Source organism: Salvelinus fontinalis, chromosome 30 (assembly GCF_029448725.1).
Source record: "Salvelinus fontinalis isolate EN_2023a chromosome 30, ASM2944872v1, whole genome shotgun sequence".
NCBI lineage: Eukaryota > Metazoa > Chordata > Actinopteri > Salmoniformes > Salmonidae > Salvelinus > Salvelinus fontinalis.
In genome coordinates this window covers 37,107,005-37,123,744 of record NC_074694.1, presented here as the reverse complement: position 1 = coordinate 37,123,744, position 16,740 = coordinate 37,107,005, and the positions used below count along the sequence as shown (strand labels likewise).

Below are 16,740 nucleotides of genomic sequence, written 5' to 3'. Positions count from 1 at the left end.
TGTGTGTGTGTGTGTGTGTGTGTGTGTGTAAAAGCTTGTCTGTAGGGGGCTCAGGGGGCATATAGAGAGTGAGCAAAGGTCCTATTGATGGAGTCCCACCAACAAACCAGAGCTTTTAATTCAGTGTAATAGGAATTAACACTCAATTGGCCTTGAGTAATAGCCAGCCAGACAGACAATGAGCAATCCCTTTTGTCTTGTGTCAGCAAGTCATTAAATGAATCCTCCTTCTCACCCCACCTTGGCCCCATTCTCTCTTTTTATTAAAAACAATTTCGCTCACTATTTTCCCCAACCTTGTATCGATCCCAGACGGTTTTAGAGGCACTTTTAATTTCATTTTCATTTGACACCGTTTGAGTAGCTTTAAAACAATCAAGGAAATCCAGTTGGCAGATCCATTATGTTGGCTGATGTGGAGGTAAGGGGCCTGGGCTGGGCTCCCGGGTGTTTGCCCTGGGATGTGTTGTCACCAGGGGAGCAGGGGAAAGGAACAGGGGGGATTTTCTTTGAAAGACACGGGGAGTGAAGCAGATCAATCCCATCATGCTTTAGGGCTCTGAATAGTGCTGTGCTTTCTTTGATTACTTCCTCATTAGCAGTATTTGTTTTAAAGCCAAAGCGATGCTCTTATACTCTGTGGATTCACCCAGTCCAAGCCAAGAGTTCCATCCCAAATGGCACCCCATACCCTATAAAGTGCACTACTTTTGACCAGCACCAATAGGGCTCTGTTCAAAAGTAGTGCACTATGTAGGGAATAGGGTGCCATTTTGGTATACAGCCCCTAGTCTCTGGAGGTCTTACTTAAGCTGCTGCGGATAACGTAACATAAGCCCTCTGCAGTGGGCGAGTGTTAGTGTGAGACTGTCTTCTCTCCTTTGTCGCGGACTCGTGGTGCAGTGAACGAATGGGCTTGAGATCACTCTGAGTCCTGTGTGTCTCCTTTTTAAATCCCTCAACCGGGAATAATTTGCCCTAGCTCTGTAGGACCTCTAAAATGAAGAGCAGTCAGTGCTTAAGGTTGCCAAGTCTGGCGAGGGAGTGTGTGAGGTAAATAGTGGAGAAGATTCGGAAAAAAGTCATACTAATCATGAGGAGAGAGAGAATATTTTATAGGGGATTGAGACTCAGATCCCTTTGTAGTTGCTGTAACGCAATGCGTTATCTGTGTCAGCTGTCCACTGTAGAACTGCCAAAGCCTTGAGTCACTGTTACATACAGTGGTTGTATATCAACACTGAGGGATTGCAAAGGGAAGTCATGAAGCAATTGACTCAGTGACTGTCTTTACAATAACTGTTTCTTCTTAATCATTATTCTTGATAATTTCCTTACGTTGACTTAAGGCAACGCATTCAAAGCTGTAATGTGAGCATTAGTATTCACTGAAGACTAGAATTCAATTTTCATAATATTATATTTGCTTCTTCTCTTTACAATATGCAGTATGTGCTTTATAGTTAGATTGATGGGCTGCTTACTTTACCGTACTAATCCTCTTTCCCTTTCTCTCTACCTCTCTTTCTCCACCTCCTACCCCAGCCTGTGAGCTGATGACCCAGGGCATCCTGGCTCTGGTGACCTCTACGGGCTGTGCATCGGCCAGCGCCCTCCAATCCCTGACGGACGCCATGCACATCCCGCACCTGTACGTCCAGCGGAGCGGCGAGGGCTCGCCACGCACCGCCTGCCAGCTCAACCCCAGTCCTGACGGCCAGCGCTACACCTTAGCGGCGCGCCCGCCCGTCCGCCTCAACGAAGTCATGCTCACGCTGGTCGGCGAGCTGCGCTGGCAGAAGTTCATTGTCTTTTATGACAATGAGTACGGTAAGTGTGGAGTATGTGCTGGCGCCCGCTCTACCTAGCTAGTGAACGTGCTTCAGAGGCGGCGCTTAAAAAGGATTGCGGAGCATGGCGGAAGGAGGTTGGTGACGAGGGTTATGGGGGCCGAGGGGTGAAGGGTTGGGGTGTTTCCGGCGACACAGGTGCCCCAATCAATGGAGCCCCTCAGGGTTGAGTGATCAGACGGAGTAAATGGAGCTCACTCACGGTCACATGGGGATCTCGCTGTGAGAAGAGGGAGAGAGGCTGTCTTGCTCGTCAACGAACCACCTGTTCCTGAGACTTATTGAATGGTGTTAATCAGGATCAAAAGAGTCAAATAGTAGCGCAACCCAACTTGAGAACTCACACTCACACTTTACCCCCCCCCTTACTAGCTCTGAATTTGCTGATTGCTACTTTATTGAGGAACATGTACTTACTATGACTGTGGTATGTGGTTGTCTCACCTGGCTATCTTAAGATGACTGCACGAACTGTAAGTCGCTCTGGATAAGAACGTCAGCTAAGTTACACATGTAAATGTATGATGGGATGTACTGTACAGCAGCTCCATGATCGGATCCATGGTTTTACAGCGTGTTCCTTGCAGCTCAATGCTTTTAGATGACAATACTATTTCCGATTTTATATTGTTCCGTTATAGGTCTATGTGTCTACGTTTGTGAAGGTAGAGAGAGGCTACAGAAAAGGTCAGAAGTTCAACCTGTCTATGTTTGGTTTGCTTCAGTGATGCCCTTGAACCAGGGTCTTTATCCGTGTTACCCAGGTTATTTCATTATTGTCGAATGACTGCTTACTGGCATGTTCACACAGGCAGCCCAGTTCTGATATTTTATTTCTACTAACTGGTCTTTTGACCAATCACATCAGATCTTTTCCAGAGCTGATCTGGTTGGTAAAAAGACCAAATAGTGAAAAATACATCAGAATTGGGCTGCCTGTCTAAACACAGCCTATGAGGGACTTTCAGTTCTTCACCAAGGGATTTGGATTCTCAGAACAGTGTAGCAGATTGCAGTGCATGTGTGAGTGGCATAGGCCATGGTAGGGGTAATATATTAACGTTTCCGGCTGCTATTCTGTTATTGATCAAAATCATGAGCAAGCTGATACGGCACTCTATCCATATGAAGAAGAGATTAGAAACGGCTGTTATATCGTCATGTTTTGCGCTTCTTCATTTGTTCTATTAGTAAATGTGGCATTTTAATATGAATGGTTTTAATTGCATTCATAAACCTGTTTGTTTCACTGTATTAGCGTGTGTTGCGTCCCATAATTGGACTTTTAAGAAAGCAAGTGATGTCAATTTACTTCTAAGGCAATTAAGATAGCTAGTGAATATAAAGTGTTAGTCTGTAGAGGATTGGTTTGATGTGAATCCTTCAATATTTTCCCCACAGCATCTTCATATGACTTCAATTCCTACGGAGTTCTGTACACAGATTGTTGCATCCTCCTCGCGTAGTTTTAGCCAATGAATCAAATCAAATCGAATTGTATTTGTCAGTGAAACGCTTATGGGTCCTTTTCCAACAATGCAGAGTTAAAATGTAAATAGTGACACAAGAAATGAGTACACAATGAATAACCGATAACAATAATGGGTAAAAATAACATGGCTATATACAGGGAGTGCCAATACCGAGTCGATGTGCAGGAGTACGAGGTTTGGTAGACCAAAAGTATTTTAGGGGACCAAAAGTATTTGGTCAAATTCATTTATGTGTATTAAAGTAGTCAAACGTTTAGTATTTGGTCTCATATTCCCAGTAGACAACGAATACATCAAGCTTGTAACTACAAACTTGTTGGATGCATTTGCAGTTAGTTTTGGTTTTGTTTCAGATTATTTTGTGCCCAATAGAAATGAATGGTAAATAATGTATTGTCATTTTGAGTCACATTTATTGTACATTTCTAAACACTTCTACATTAATGTGGATGCTACCATGATTACGGATAATCCTGAATGAATCTTACAGAGGCATGCAAATCATGACCCCCCAACAATGCTAACCTCCTCTGTTATTGTAACCGTGAGAGGTCAGCGTGTCTCAAATTAAAGCTGACAGTCTGCACTTTAACCTCATAGTCATTGTATAATTACAAAGAATGTGTCATGTCCCAATACTTTTGGAGCTCACTGTAGGTAGGGGTAAAGTGACTAGGCAACAGGATGGATAATAGACAGTAGCAGCAACAGCATATGTGGTGAGTGTGAAAGTCTGTGTGCGCATGTATGTGTGTGTGGACATATGTAGTGCGTGGGTGTGTATGTGTTGGGGTGTCAGTGTAAGTACGTGACTGTATGGGTAGAGTCCAGTGTGTGTGCATAGAGTCAGTGCAAGAGAGTTAGTGCAAAAAAAGGTAAATGCAGGTAGTCCAGGTATTAGCTATTTAGCAGGCTAGTTTAGCAGTCTTATGGCTTGGGGATTGAAGCTGTTCAGGGTCTTGTTGTTTCCAGACTTGATGCACTGGTACCACTTGCCGTGCGGTAGCAGAGAGAACAGCCTAAGGCTTGGGTGGCTGGAGCCTTTCGAACAAAAAATTGTGGCTTCCTCTGACACCGCCTGACCTCAAACCTGTATACAGCTCTATCATGTTCGATTATGATATTTTTTCTCGTATTTCAAAGAGTTGTAGAGGCCGTAGAGGATGCGTAATGTCTTCCTGTTCTCAAGGTAAACAAACATGCACGTGGACGTTACAAAAGAGGGGTGCGCAGCGCTACACTTTACAATTGAAGGTCATAACAGAGCACCAAAAATGGTTGTCGCTGAGCCATCTGACTCACCAAATGAGTTGGATTATAAACAGGCATATACAAGCCAGCTTTTTCCTCCCCACAACTCCATCCCCCCCAAACCCAACCTCAGCAATATCCCTCCCTTTGATGAGCAAAGGCATTAAAAAGTGAGGGGCGAAGAAAAAGGCACATTTATTCAAATTAAGGCCTTTGTTTAAGTTTATTAGGAGCAGATGGGGTCTGGGTTTGGGTGTCCAGGCCTGGCTCCAGCCTTGCCCAGGCCTGACAGCTGAATGATGATGATTAAGGAGAGACCTTGGATTGCATTGCTGCTTCCATCCCATCTCCCCCTTCTCCACCCTGCCTCCCTTGCTTGCCCCTGTCCTCTCTTAACCTCCATGCTCATTCTCCCTTTCATTTTTTAATTCTGTCTGTCTTGCATCCTCTCTCTTCTAATTCACTTTCTGTCTGTGTCTCTCTCTCTCTTCTCTCTCTCTGTTTCTTTTGCTGTCGCACTCTCTCGCTTTCTCTCTCTCATTCTTTTTCTCTGTTACTTCCTCATGGAAATCCTGCATCGCTCCATAAAGCACAGACAATTCCCTCTTCTTGCTTGCTGACAAAAGGACAAAAGGGCAAATCCCTCTACCTGTTATAGAAATGTGTGCAGTGATGCTGCTTGAAATGCAGAAATAGCATTTTTTTTTTTCATAGTACTTCAGTCCCATGAACAGTGTGGAGTAGACAGTTTTTGGCTGGCATATGGTTAGAAAAAACTGCTGAAACAATGTTTACTGCTCTGCTTTCTCCATGTATCTGGCTAACACCTAACTCGAAGTCCTCCTGACTTTACCCGGTTCGCGTCAGCCAAACTAGTTGCCATCATTGCTGATTGTGAAAGCAGTCATTTTGGTTATTCCATGCACGACACTTTCTACATAGCACTGCTTTGAACATGGGGTCAGTCTTGTAAAAAAGAACCGAGTGAGTAATGAATGAATAAATACATTCATTAATTAAAGGTGCACTATGCAGAAATCGCTCCGCCATTTCCTGGTTACTAAAATTCTAGTAAAGTACAGAGAATCATTGCACCATCTTAACCACTGTGAAATATTTTTTCCAGAACCAAAAATATTGTATTTTCAGGTGTATGAAGCTGGCGTACAAAACCGAAAGTAAAAGATGCAAAAACAAAACTTAAGAATGCGAAGCCAAGAAACAGCGTACATAGAACAGATCTACCGCTTCTTGGACTTGCTTTGCCATTAGAATGACAGATCTATAGCTCACATTTGTATGTGAATTTGGTCGGGTCTCCCAAAAAGTTACATATTGCAGCTTTAATAATCGAGCCCCACTCTGCCATTGGCTGGGCTATGTCATTATCCTGTGGGAGGCGTTGGGACTCAGGATTTAGACAGCGGGTCTCTATAGAATGAAGAAATGTGGAGTGAAGGGCGAAAACACACCACCGCTACAGTTCATTGAATTGATTTACCCGTTGCATTGATCTGCTCCGTCCTTCACACAGTGCTTTGGCTCACGCTGCGGCTCCGTCGAATGTTCCACCGAGCATGACACAGCAGCTAGTGCCACGTCAAATATGGACTCCCAATCACACACAGGCGGCCTGGGTTAAGACTGGCTGCAACCAGGGACTGAATTGTCACCCTGTCCCTTATATAGTGCATTACTTTCGACCAGGTTCCATACTCATGCTGGGACTTCCTGTTTTCATCAGCACCAATAAGAGGCACCTGTTAGCCAGCCAGAACAAAAGCCTCCTGACTTTGTGAAAACAGAAGAAAAAAAGAAGGGCGAGTGAGACGAAAAGCAATGAGGGCTGGATGATGTGTGTTGACTCACAGGGTTGTGACCTTACAATGCTGTACATGGGTTTCTGCCTTCGTTTCCGCCTGATGGTTTACAATGCTGTCTGGAGCTGACATGCTATAGTATATCTGTGCACTGAGTGTACAACACATTAAGGACAACTGCTCTTTCCAAGACATAGACTGACCAGGTGAATCCAGGTGAACGTGATGACACCTTATTGATGTCACTTGTTAAGTCCACTTCAATCAGTTTCGATGAATGGGAGGAGTCAAGTTAAACAAGGATTTTTTACGCCTTGAGACAATTGAGACATGGATTGTGTGTGTGTGCCATTCAGAAGGTGAATGGGCAAGACAAAAAAAATGTAAGTGCTTTTGAACGGGGTATGGTTGAAGGTGCCAGGCGCAATGGTTTGTGTCAAGAAATACACTACTGCTGGGTTTTTCACGCTCAACAGTTTCCCGTGAGTATCAAGAATGGTCCACCACCTAAAGGAAATCCAGCCAACTTGACACGACTGTGGGAAGGAAGCATTGGGGTCAATATGGGCCGGCATCCCTGTAGATGCTTTCACCACCTTGCAGGGTCCATTACCAACAAATTGAAGCTGGTCGGACTGCAAAAGGTACTACAGTAAGTGCCAGGCGCACCGGTTTGAAAGTGTCAAGAACTTCAACGGTGCTGGGTTTTTCACACCCACCTGGAAACACTCCACAGTTTCCAGTTTCCTCAAGAATGGTCCACAGGACATCCAGACAACTGGACACAACTGTGGGAAGCATTGGAGTCAACATGGGCCACCATCCCTCTGGACCACTTTCGACAACTTGTAGAGTCCAGCCCCTGATGAATTGAGGCTGTTCTAAGGGCAAACGGGTGTGCAACTCAACGTGTTGCTAATGTTTTGTACCCTCAGTGTATTTTTATGTTGGTGATAGGTCATTTATAGGGGTCAGGGTAAACTGGTTGAGTGGATACACAGGTTCAGGGTTCCCCACATAAGATTTTCATCATCTCTATCAGAGTTGAATGCCGGGCATTGAAGTCCAGCATCAGTTCAACACCCCATGTGCCTGACCTTAAATGATTCATTTACTTCTAGGCTCCATCATTTTGCTTATGCATGTACAGGTAGCTGCCCAAATAACGGAAATATGGGTAAGTGAGGGATGCATAGTAAATTGAACTATTTTGGCTAACATGGCTATGCCCCCATAGGATGACAATGCCCTCATCCACAGGGCATGAGTGGTCACTGAATGGTTTAATGAGCATGAGAACGATGTAAACCATATGTCACCAGATCTAATTGAACACTTATGGGAGGTTCTGGAGTGGCACCTGAGACAGCGTTTTCTACCACCATCTACAAAACACCTAATTATGGAATGGCTCATGGGAAATGTATCTTTATCACAGAGTTCCAGACATTTGTAGAATCTATTCCAAGGTGCATTGAAGCTGTTCTGGCAGCTTGTGGTGGCCCAATGCCCTATTAAGTTGAAGTTTCCTTTATTTTGGCAGTTACCTGTATTTTCCCAGTCTAGACGTTTGGTCCGCAGCAATTTCATTATATTTAGTGGTGTACCTTTATGAATCACAGGCCGTAAAGTCAAGGGGGGGTTATTACTGTAGCAGTTCTTAATGCCCACTGTCCTGATAGTAATGCCTCAGTATAAATAAACAAATATCAGCCTGCGGAGGGGATTTCATTTATGGACGAGGAGGAGAGGAGATGTCTGGATTGAAATCAGCTGAGTCACTCCTAGAACTCCTATTACCTTTACCGCTCCCTTACCCCTCGCTGTGCCGTTCAAAATGAGTGATGATATTATCGAGACACCCTGCAGAATGCAGAAACTACATGAACCCAGACAGATTTATTTATACAAACAGTTCCCCCAGGAGTGCATGGCAAGGCTTTCTGAGTGGAGGAAACGGAGGACAAATCCACTCCCAAGCCAGTCACCCTTACCATCTGCCCAAGTCATGTAATAAAGTGTTATCAGTTAATTAGTCTCCATCTAGCAGATCCTATCTGCCACAGCCAAACAAGTGAACTCCGCGATTGCTCATTTAACGGCAGCTATTGCCTAAGCCTGGCGAGAATGCTAAGTAAGGATGTACCCCGAACCCTTACTAGAAAGAGATACATATTTACAGAGCATTAGTGCTTAAATAAACGCCGACTGAGGCCTTAATCTTAAGATCGTCTGCGTTCTTGTTTATCTTAGCTTGTAGCGTTACTAGCCTGTGAATACTGACAACACCACCTACGTGGTGATCCGAAGCCAAAAAACGTGACGTTGATTGATCCCCGTCGAGGGAGGAGTAGATTTTTTGTATATTCCAGTAAAACGCTTTTATGATGACTTTAACATCTGTTGGCACCTTCAATTAATTCAAATTTGCCGAACTGCTAAACTTGGAACCAATCAGAACTCTCGTACATACTCCTTGTGATGAAGGCAGCCAATGGCCTGCTTCTATCTAGCCAATGTATTTAAAGCTAGCTAATTTTAGTTTGACTAGCCTAGCCAGCTACTGTAAAAGTCCATGTGTGTTTCATTAGCTATCTCTCAAAAAATTACATTTTTGAATTATTTTTTTGACATGATTATATGTCTCATTTAAAGTAAATAGCTGCAGGCTTTAAGAAACATTCAATCATATACTTTGCATAGAAACCCAAATTAAAGCATGTAGATAGTAGTGTAGGCTGTTGAGGGGAGGACGGCTCATAACAGTGGCTGGAATGGAGTAGAATTGGTGGAATAGAGTGGGGAAAAAAAGATGTTGTTGATACCATTCCATTCGCTCCATTCCAGCCAATCAATGTACACAATATATACAAAAGTATGTGGACACGCCTTCAAATTAGTGGATTCGGCTATTTCAGCCACACTCATTGCTTACAGGTGTATAAAAGCGAGCTCACAGCCATGCAATCTCTATAGACAAACATTGACATTAGAATGGCCTTACTGAAGAGCTCCGTCATACGATGCCACTTTTCCAACAAGTCGGTTGATCAAATCTCTGCCCTGCTAGAGCTGCCCCGGTCAACTGTAAGTGCTGTTATAGTGAAGTGGAAACATCTAGGAGCAACAACGGCTCAACCGTGAAGTGGTAGGCCACAAACTCACAGAACGCGACCGCCGAGTGCTGAAGAGCATAGCGTGAAAAAATCGTCTGTCCTCGGTTGCAACACTCACAACCAAGTTCCATTCTGCCTCTGTAAGCAACGTCAGCACAATAACTGTTCATCGGGAGGACCATGAAATGGATTTCCATGGCCGAGCAGCCGCATACAAGCCTTTGATCACCATGCGCAATGCCAAGCATCGGCTGGAGTGGTGTAAAGCTCGCCACCATTGGACTCTGGAGCAGTGGAAACGCATTCTCTGGAGTGATGAATCATGCTTCACCATCTGGCAGTCTGACGGACTAATCTGAATTTGGTGGAACGCTACCTGCCCAAATGCATAGTGCCAACTGTAAAGTTTGGTGGAGGAGGAATAATGGTCTGGGGCTGTTTTTCATGTTTCAACCTTATTTCTTAATGCTACTGCATACAATGACATTCTAGATGATTCTGTGCTTAAAACTTTGTGGCAACAGTTTGGGGAAGGCCCTTTCCTGTTTCAGCATGACAAGTCCCCCGTGAACAAGGCGAGGCCCATACAGAAACGGTTTGTCGAGATGGATGTGGAAAAACTTGACAGGCCTGCACAGTGCCCTGACTGCAACCCCATCAAACACCTTTGGGATGAATAGGAACGCCGACAGCGAGCCGGGCCTAAACGCCCAACATCAGTGAACGACCTCACTAATCCTAGTGGCTGAATGCAAGCAAGTCCCCGCAGTAATGTTCCAACATCTAGTGGAAAGCCTTCCTAGAAGAGCGGGGGCTGTTATAGACGCAAAGGGGTTGATCAACTCCATATTAATGCCCATGATTTTGGAATGAGATGAGCATTTTAGTCATGTAGTGTATAGCAAGTGCCGTGGAAGGCACAATTCTACAATGTTGCAGTCCAGAGACGAGAACTTTACCATCTATGCCAAAAGCCTGGACCTCTGATGGAGACTGTAGAACTATCATCAACGCTTTCTTCAGTATTCCCCCTTCTCTCTAGGAGCATTGGAGTGCCCAGGCCACATAGACGTATCAGAAGAATTCCACCCTGGTCACCAATGTAGCTGACCAATGTAGAGAGTGACAAGTGCCTTAGCAGAATGCAATCTAAAGCTTGTGTGGTCCAGAGACAAGCACTTTGCCATCTATGGCAAAAGCCTGGACATTTTTTATTCATTTCAAAAAATGTATTAAAACCTAATTTCACTTTGACATTATGAGGTATTGTGTGTAGGCCAGTGACACAAAATCTCAATTTAATCCATTTCAAATTGACTGTAACACAACAAAGTGTGCCAAAAAGTAATGGGACGTGAATACTTTCTGAAGGCACTGTATATTATGCTGAGTAATAATTCCCAGAGCTGCTTGATGCTCTGAGGCAGCTTGCTCCAGGAGAGGCCAACAGAAGTCACCTCACATCACAGGTCCAGGCTGATCCTCCAGTAGCACCCAGCTTCAGAGCAGCCCGCCAGCCCTTCTTCTTTCCTATCCTCTCTTCCCGAAGGCAGACTAGTTGACGCCTATGTGGGAGCACAGGAAGTGCTGCCCTCGTTAGCATGGTTAACATTTTGATCATTTGAAGATGACGTAAATGTATATCGTAGGGAATTCACTGTGAGAAAGGTGTGAACCGTTGGGGGAGCGGAGGAGAGGATGGGGTGTGCCGAATGGAGGTGGATTATCATCAATTGACAGGTGCCACAGTACAGATGTTCCTTTGGCGGCTATTTCGTTTTTTTATTTGGTTTGTGGTGTAGGGCCGTGCGCGTGTGAATAATTTAATTTAATGCCGCTCCATATTTCACACGTATACCAGAGCTGCCTGAGAGAGCTCATTCTGATTTAAGCCAGCCAGACTGGATGTAAATTTTACTGCCAGACGTTTATGAAAAGTGTCAGTAATTCTGGCTTAATTTACATGCGAATGAATGTATGGCCCTCAATTGGAATCCATATTTGGTGACAGCGCTCACTCCTCATCATGTTCAATTCTTAATAGGAATTCAGTTATTTTGAGAATCCACTCAAAATCTTATGACGGCTTATACATATTTATGGCTGTATTAACTAATACAAATTTTTTGAAAGCGGCCTCATTTACACTAAGCCATTGCCAGATTCACAGACACAGTGAGCCAACTGAGAATGCCAGCCTGGAAATTATATTCCTGTCTCAGAATGACTGAGTCTTGATGTTAAATGTACCGGTATTGTATTCTTTGGGAGGCACAGTAAAAACCTCCCATTACTTTAAGTAGACATACACTAGCCTACAGAGTGCATTCTATGCTTAAAAACTAAAATATGTGTTAGGAGAGTCAATGGCGACTTCCTTCTGCCAATTTCATCCAAAGTACTAAGACCCTTTTCTTTGACCATCTTTAACTTTGAGGCAATCATGATGACCGCTTCTACACAGTATTTCAGAGTGTAGCTTCTCATCAGTGGTCGGACTTCACACAAGTCGAGCTGATGATGAATTCTTAGGGGATGTCGTTGAGCGGAGCCTTCATGGTCGTCAGATTCGCAGCGGCAATTTGTTGTCGCTGATTAAGCATTCCACGGGGCCTGCATGTGATATTGTCTGGACACCTGCAGCAGCTCCAATATTTGGGCTCTTCTATTTTCTTTCTTATCGTCGATGCTTTGATGTTGCCTCTCATTATAGTCCCTAATTGGCCCGGGATCTGCACTAAGGGGAAGAGGCGGTAGCGGGAATAGGGACTCGGTGAGATGCTGTGTGTGTGAATGACTCCGTCTCTTTCTTAAACTCCACCCACCACACTCACCTTGGGCCCTCACCATGTGACGTGGATGGTCTAGGAGACTGGGGGGTTGTGAGGGCGATTGGAGTGCCATGAGAGTAGGATAGAGATGGAGATATGGGGAGGAAGAGAGAGACATGTCAGGGGAGGTAGAGAGAGGAGGAGAAAGACATGAGGTAATTGGAGAGAGGCGGGAGAGAGAGAAAGGAGGGGGAAGCGAGATCACCAGTCATCTCACTTTCATTTGTTCTTAACACGAACTTGAGTCCTCCAAGTCCATCCATACTGAAGTCTCCCATTACAGGGCCTGGGTAGGCCGTCATTATAAATAATTATTTGCTCTTATTAACTGACTTGACTAGTTAAATAAAGATGATCTTTTTTTATTACAACACCCTAGACTGAGAAAAAGTCTTAGCACTGAAGCTCTCTCTCTCAAAAAGGTGTGATATCGGTGTACTATAATATTATCTGATACGACATGAAGGCTTTTCTGACTGGACCTGGTAGATTAAACTGAACACACTTTGACATTTGTCTTTATTACCTGTTTTTGTGTTTTGCCATTTTCTTCTCCTCTGTGAGAGCTGAGTTGGGTAGTTGCCTTACAATGCCTGTCATGTTGCGACTCATCCCACGTGGCCAAGAAATATGGCCAAGATGAAGTGTTATGGAGACTATTCATACTGCGTCTAATGCAAAGTAATGTGATGCATTACACTGTAGCTGTCACGATAACATAGTATGCAGGCTGAAATCCATAAAAACACTATATTGTAGTTTTATGAGAGAAAAAAAACGGATAACGGATATACCTCAACACATCATACCGACCCCTTGCCCTTTGGGTAATCACTCTGCATTAAAAAAAATGGTGCCTTTGCTGAAAATAGAGCAGGGTTTGACAGTAGCCCAAGACCCTTCAGTCTCTTCCCCCTCGCCCTGCCTCTCCTCAGTCAGGGACGCCGATGGAGGGAAGGCGGGAGGCACCAGCAGCCGCCATGATAAATGACACTTCTCTCCTCGCTCCCCTAGCTCCTGAGGATCCAGCCATTTGCCTGTGACAGCGAGGCGTGTTTTCAGCCAAGATATTTAAATGGGATCCCAGCCCATCCTATCCCAGCTCTTGGGGGAGAATGAGGGTGTAGGCCTGTTGTAGCTTCCTCTTAGACCCAGGCAGATTTCGCTGAGCTCCTCCATGTGCTTGTTGGTAGGGGCCAGGGCATTAGCCTGGTATTAGATGCGCAATTGCTTTTGGCTCTCTGCTCTACTTTGAAGCTGAAGTCATTTTTTCCCCCATCCGCCTCCTCCTTCGACGGCTTCTCTCCAGCTCTGAGTGAAACAGTGGGAGGGAAGAAGTCATTTGAAAGGAGTCCCCGTCTCGTGCGTTCTTCTGCGATGCGCTTACCAAGACGTGGTGAAAATGAATTTATCAAAGGGTTATCCAATGTGGATTCGCAACTCCATATGCAAAAAGGGCTTTTAAGATAGAAAAGAAGGAGGATATACCCCTCTCTTCTTCCTCTTCCATACTGTGGAGTGTAGAGCCTGGAGGATGGATGAGTGTGGAGTTTCTCCACTGGACCTGAGAAGCAGAGGTGCTGTGTGCCAGCTCTCTGGAGTGAGAAAATTAAGTGAATATCAAATAGCTCCAGTCTTTGGGACTAGGAAAAGTATTAACTGGCTGGCCAGTCATCCATACACCTAGGACATTCCGGCCTCACTCTACACTGGCCAGAACTAGCAACCGCAGGGAGGAAAAGTGACCTCACCTCATATCCAGTGTGTTGGATATTGACATCCAGCCATTTTGACTCCAATGCTTTCCACAGTTGTGTCAAGTTGGCTGGATGTCCTTTGGGTGGTGGACCATTCATGATACAAACAGGAAACTGTTGAGCGTGAAAAATCCAGCAGCATTGCAGTTCTTGACACAAACCAGTGCACATGGTATCTACTACCATACCCCGTTCAAAGGCACTTAAAGACTTTTGTCTTGCCCATTCACATACAGTGGATTCGGAAAGTACTGTATTCAGACCCATTCCCTTTTCCACATTTTGTGACATTACAACCATATTCTAAAATATATACAATAATTTTTTCCCTCATCAATCTACACACCATACCCCATAATGACAAACCGAAAACAGGTTTTTAGAAATGTTTGCAAATGTATAAAAACGACATAAAAGAAATACCTTATTTGAATTCAGACCCTTTGCCACGAGACTCGAAATTGAGCTCAGGTGCATCCTGTTTCCATTGATCATCCTTGAGATGTTTCTACAGCTTGATTGGAGTTCATCTGTGGTAAATGCAATAGATTGGACATGATTTGGAAAGGCGCACACACCTGTCTACATAAAGGTCCCACAGTTGACAGTGTATGTCAGAGCAAAAACCAAGCCATGAGGTGGAAGGAATTGTCCGTAGAGCTCGGAGGCAGGACCGTGTCGAGGCACAGATCTGGGGAAGGGTACCAAAACATTTCTGCAGCATTGAAGGTCCCCAGGAACACAGTGACATCTATCATTCTTCAATGGAAGAAGTTTAGAACCACCAAGACTCTTCCTAGAGCTGACCTCCCGGCCAAACTGAGAAATTGGGAGAGAAGGGCCTTGGTCAAGGAGGTGACCAAGAACCCGATAGTCACTCTGACAGAGCTCCAGAGTTCCTCTGTGGAGATGGGAAAAACGTCCATCTCTGCAGCTCTCCACAAATCAGGCCTTAATGGTAGAGTGGCCAGACGGAAGCCACTCCTCAGTAAAAGGCACATGACAGCCCAGTTGGAGTTTGCAAAAAGGCACCTAAAGACTCAAGAATCAAGATTCTCTGGTCTGATGATGCCAAGATTGAACTCTTTGGCCTGATTGCCAAGCATCACGTCTGTAGGAAACCTAGCACCATCCATACGAAGAAGTATGGTGGTGGCAGAATCAAGCTGTGGAGGGATGTTTTTCAGCAGCAGCGACTGGGAGACTAGTCAGGATCGAGGGAAAGATGAATGGAACAAAGTACAGAGAGATCCTTGATGAAAACCTGCTGCAGAGCGCTCAGGACCTGAGAATAGGGAAAGGTACACCTTCCAACAGGACAACGACCCTGAGCACACAGCCAAGACAACGCAGGAGTGCCTTCGGGACTCTGAATGTTCTTGAGTGGCCCAGCCAGAGCCTGGACTTGAACCCGATCAAACATCTCTGGAGAGACCTGAAAATAGCTGTGCAGCGACGCTTCCCATCCAACCTGACAGAGCTTGAGAGGATCTGCAGAGAAGAATGGGAGAAACTCACAAAATACAGGTGTCATATTCAAGAAGACTCGAGGTTGTAATTGCTGCCAAAAGGTGCTTCAACAGAGTACTGAGAAAAAGGGTCTGAATGCTTATGTAAATGTGATATTTCAACTTTGTATTATTAATACATTTGCAAAAATGTCTAAAAAACTGATTTTGCTTTGTCATTATGCGGTATTGTGTGTAAATTGACGAGGGGGAGAAAAACGATTTAATCCATTGTAGAAAAAGCTGTAATGTAACAAAATGTGGAAAAAGTCAAGGGGTCTAAATACTTTCCGAATGCACTGTATGCACAATCCGTGTCTCAATTGTCTCAAGGCTTAAACATCCTTCTTTAACCTGTCTCCTCCCCTTAATCTTCACTGATTGAAGTGGATTTAACAGGTGACATCAATCAGGGATCATAGCTTTCACCTGGATTCACCTGGTCAGTCTGTCATGGAAAGAGAAGGTGTTCTTAATGTTTTGTACACTCAGTGTTCAGGTACATAGCCAGGAAAATGGAAGGGAAAGAATACATACACACCTGGCTCCAGGGCCAGCAAAAGATTAACATTTGAAAGGGGTGTACAAGAAGGCAAAAGACGATAATAATCAGAGCGGGAATGGCACGGCGACATGTCAATTTCTTTATGTGTTGGGTGAACGACCAACTACCAGTCCGTCGGTGGTCCTGGACAGCGCAGATACCGATGATGAGGATGCTGACAATCTGGAACATGAAGGTAACGTTCTAGCTCGCTAGCTGACTAACGTGTTGCTATGTCATTATCTCCAAGCTATATAGCTGACGTTATTAGCTAACTACGTGTAGATGCTATCCTGTCACCTACATTGTTAGTGAAGCTAGTTACTTCTCCATACATTCATTTAGACAATAATTATTAGTGAACTGTAATGTTTTGCATGCAAAGTAGATAAATGTTGGCAACGTGTGCCACGGTTGGTCCTATAACGTTTTTGGAGAGTGTTTAGCTCAGTGGCTCCTAAACTTGGGTTTGGGGCCCAATTTAGGGTCCCCTGAATTTGAAATCTTATCTAACAAATGAATAACTTTTTTCTCTGCAAATGAGTATAGAATACAACCTTTTAGTGTTGA

The 16,740-nt window shown here is 44.4% G+C and overlaps 1 protein-coding gene across 2 annotated transcripts in view; it reads left to right on the top strand.

Annotated features, from left to right (window-relative positions):
• LOC129829155 (glutamate receptor ionotropic, delta-1-like) overlaps positions 1-16,740 on the top strand; it is a 477,366-nt gene that overhangs the window by 248,177 nt on the left and 212,449 nt on the right. For both annotated transcript variants that reach the window (XM_055890732.1, XM_055890733.1), the window contains exon 3: positions 1,546-1,830. In XM_055890732.1, coding sequence (XP_055746707.1) covers positions 1,546-1,830 — 285 coding nt within the window. The remainder of the gene's footprint in view (positions 1-1,545; positions 1,831-16,740) is intronic.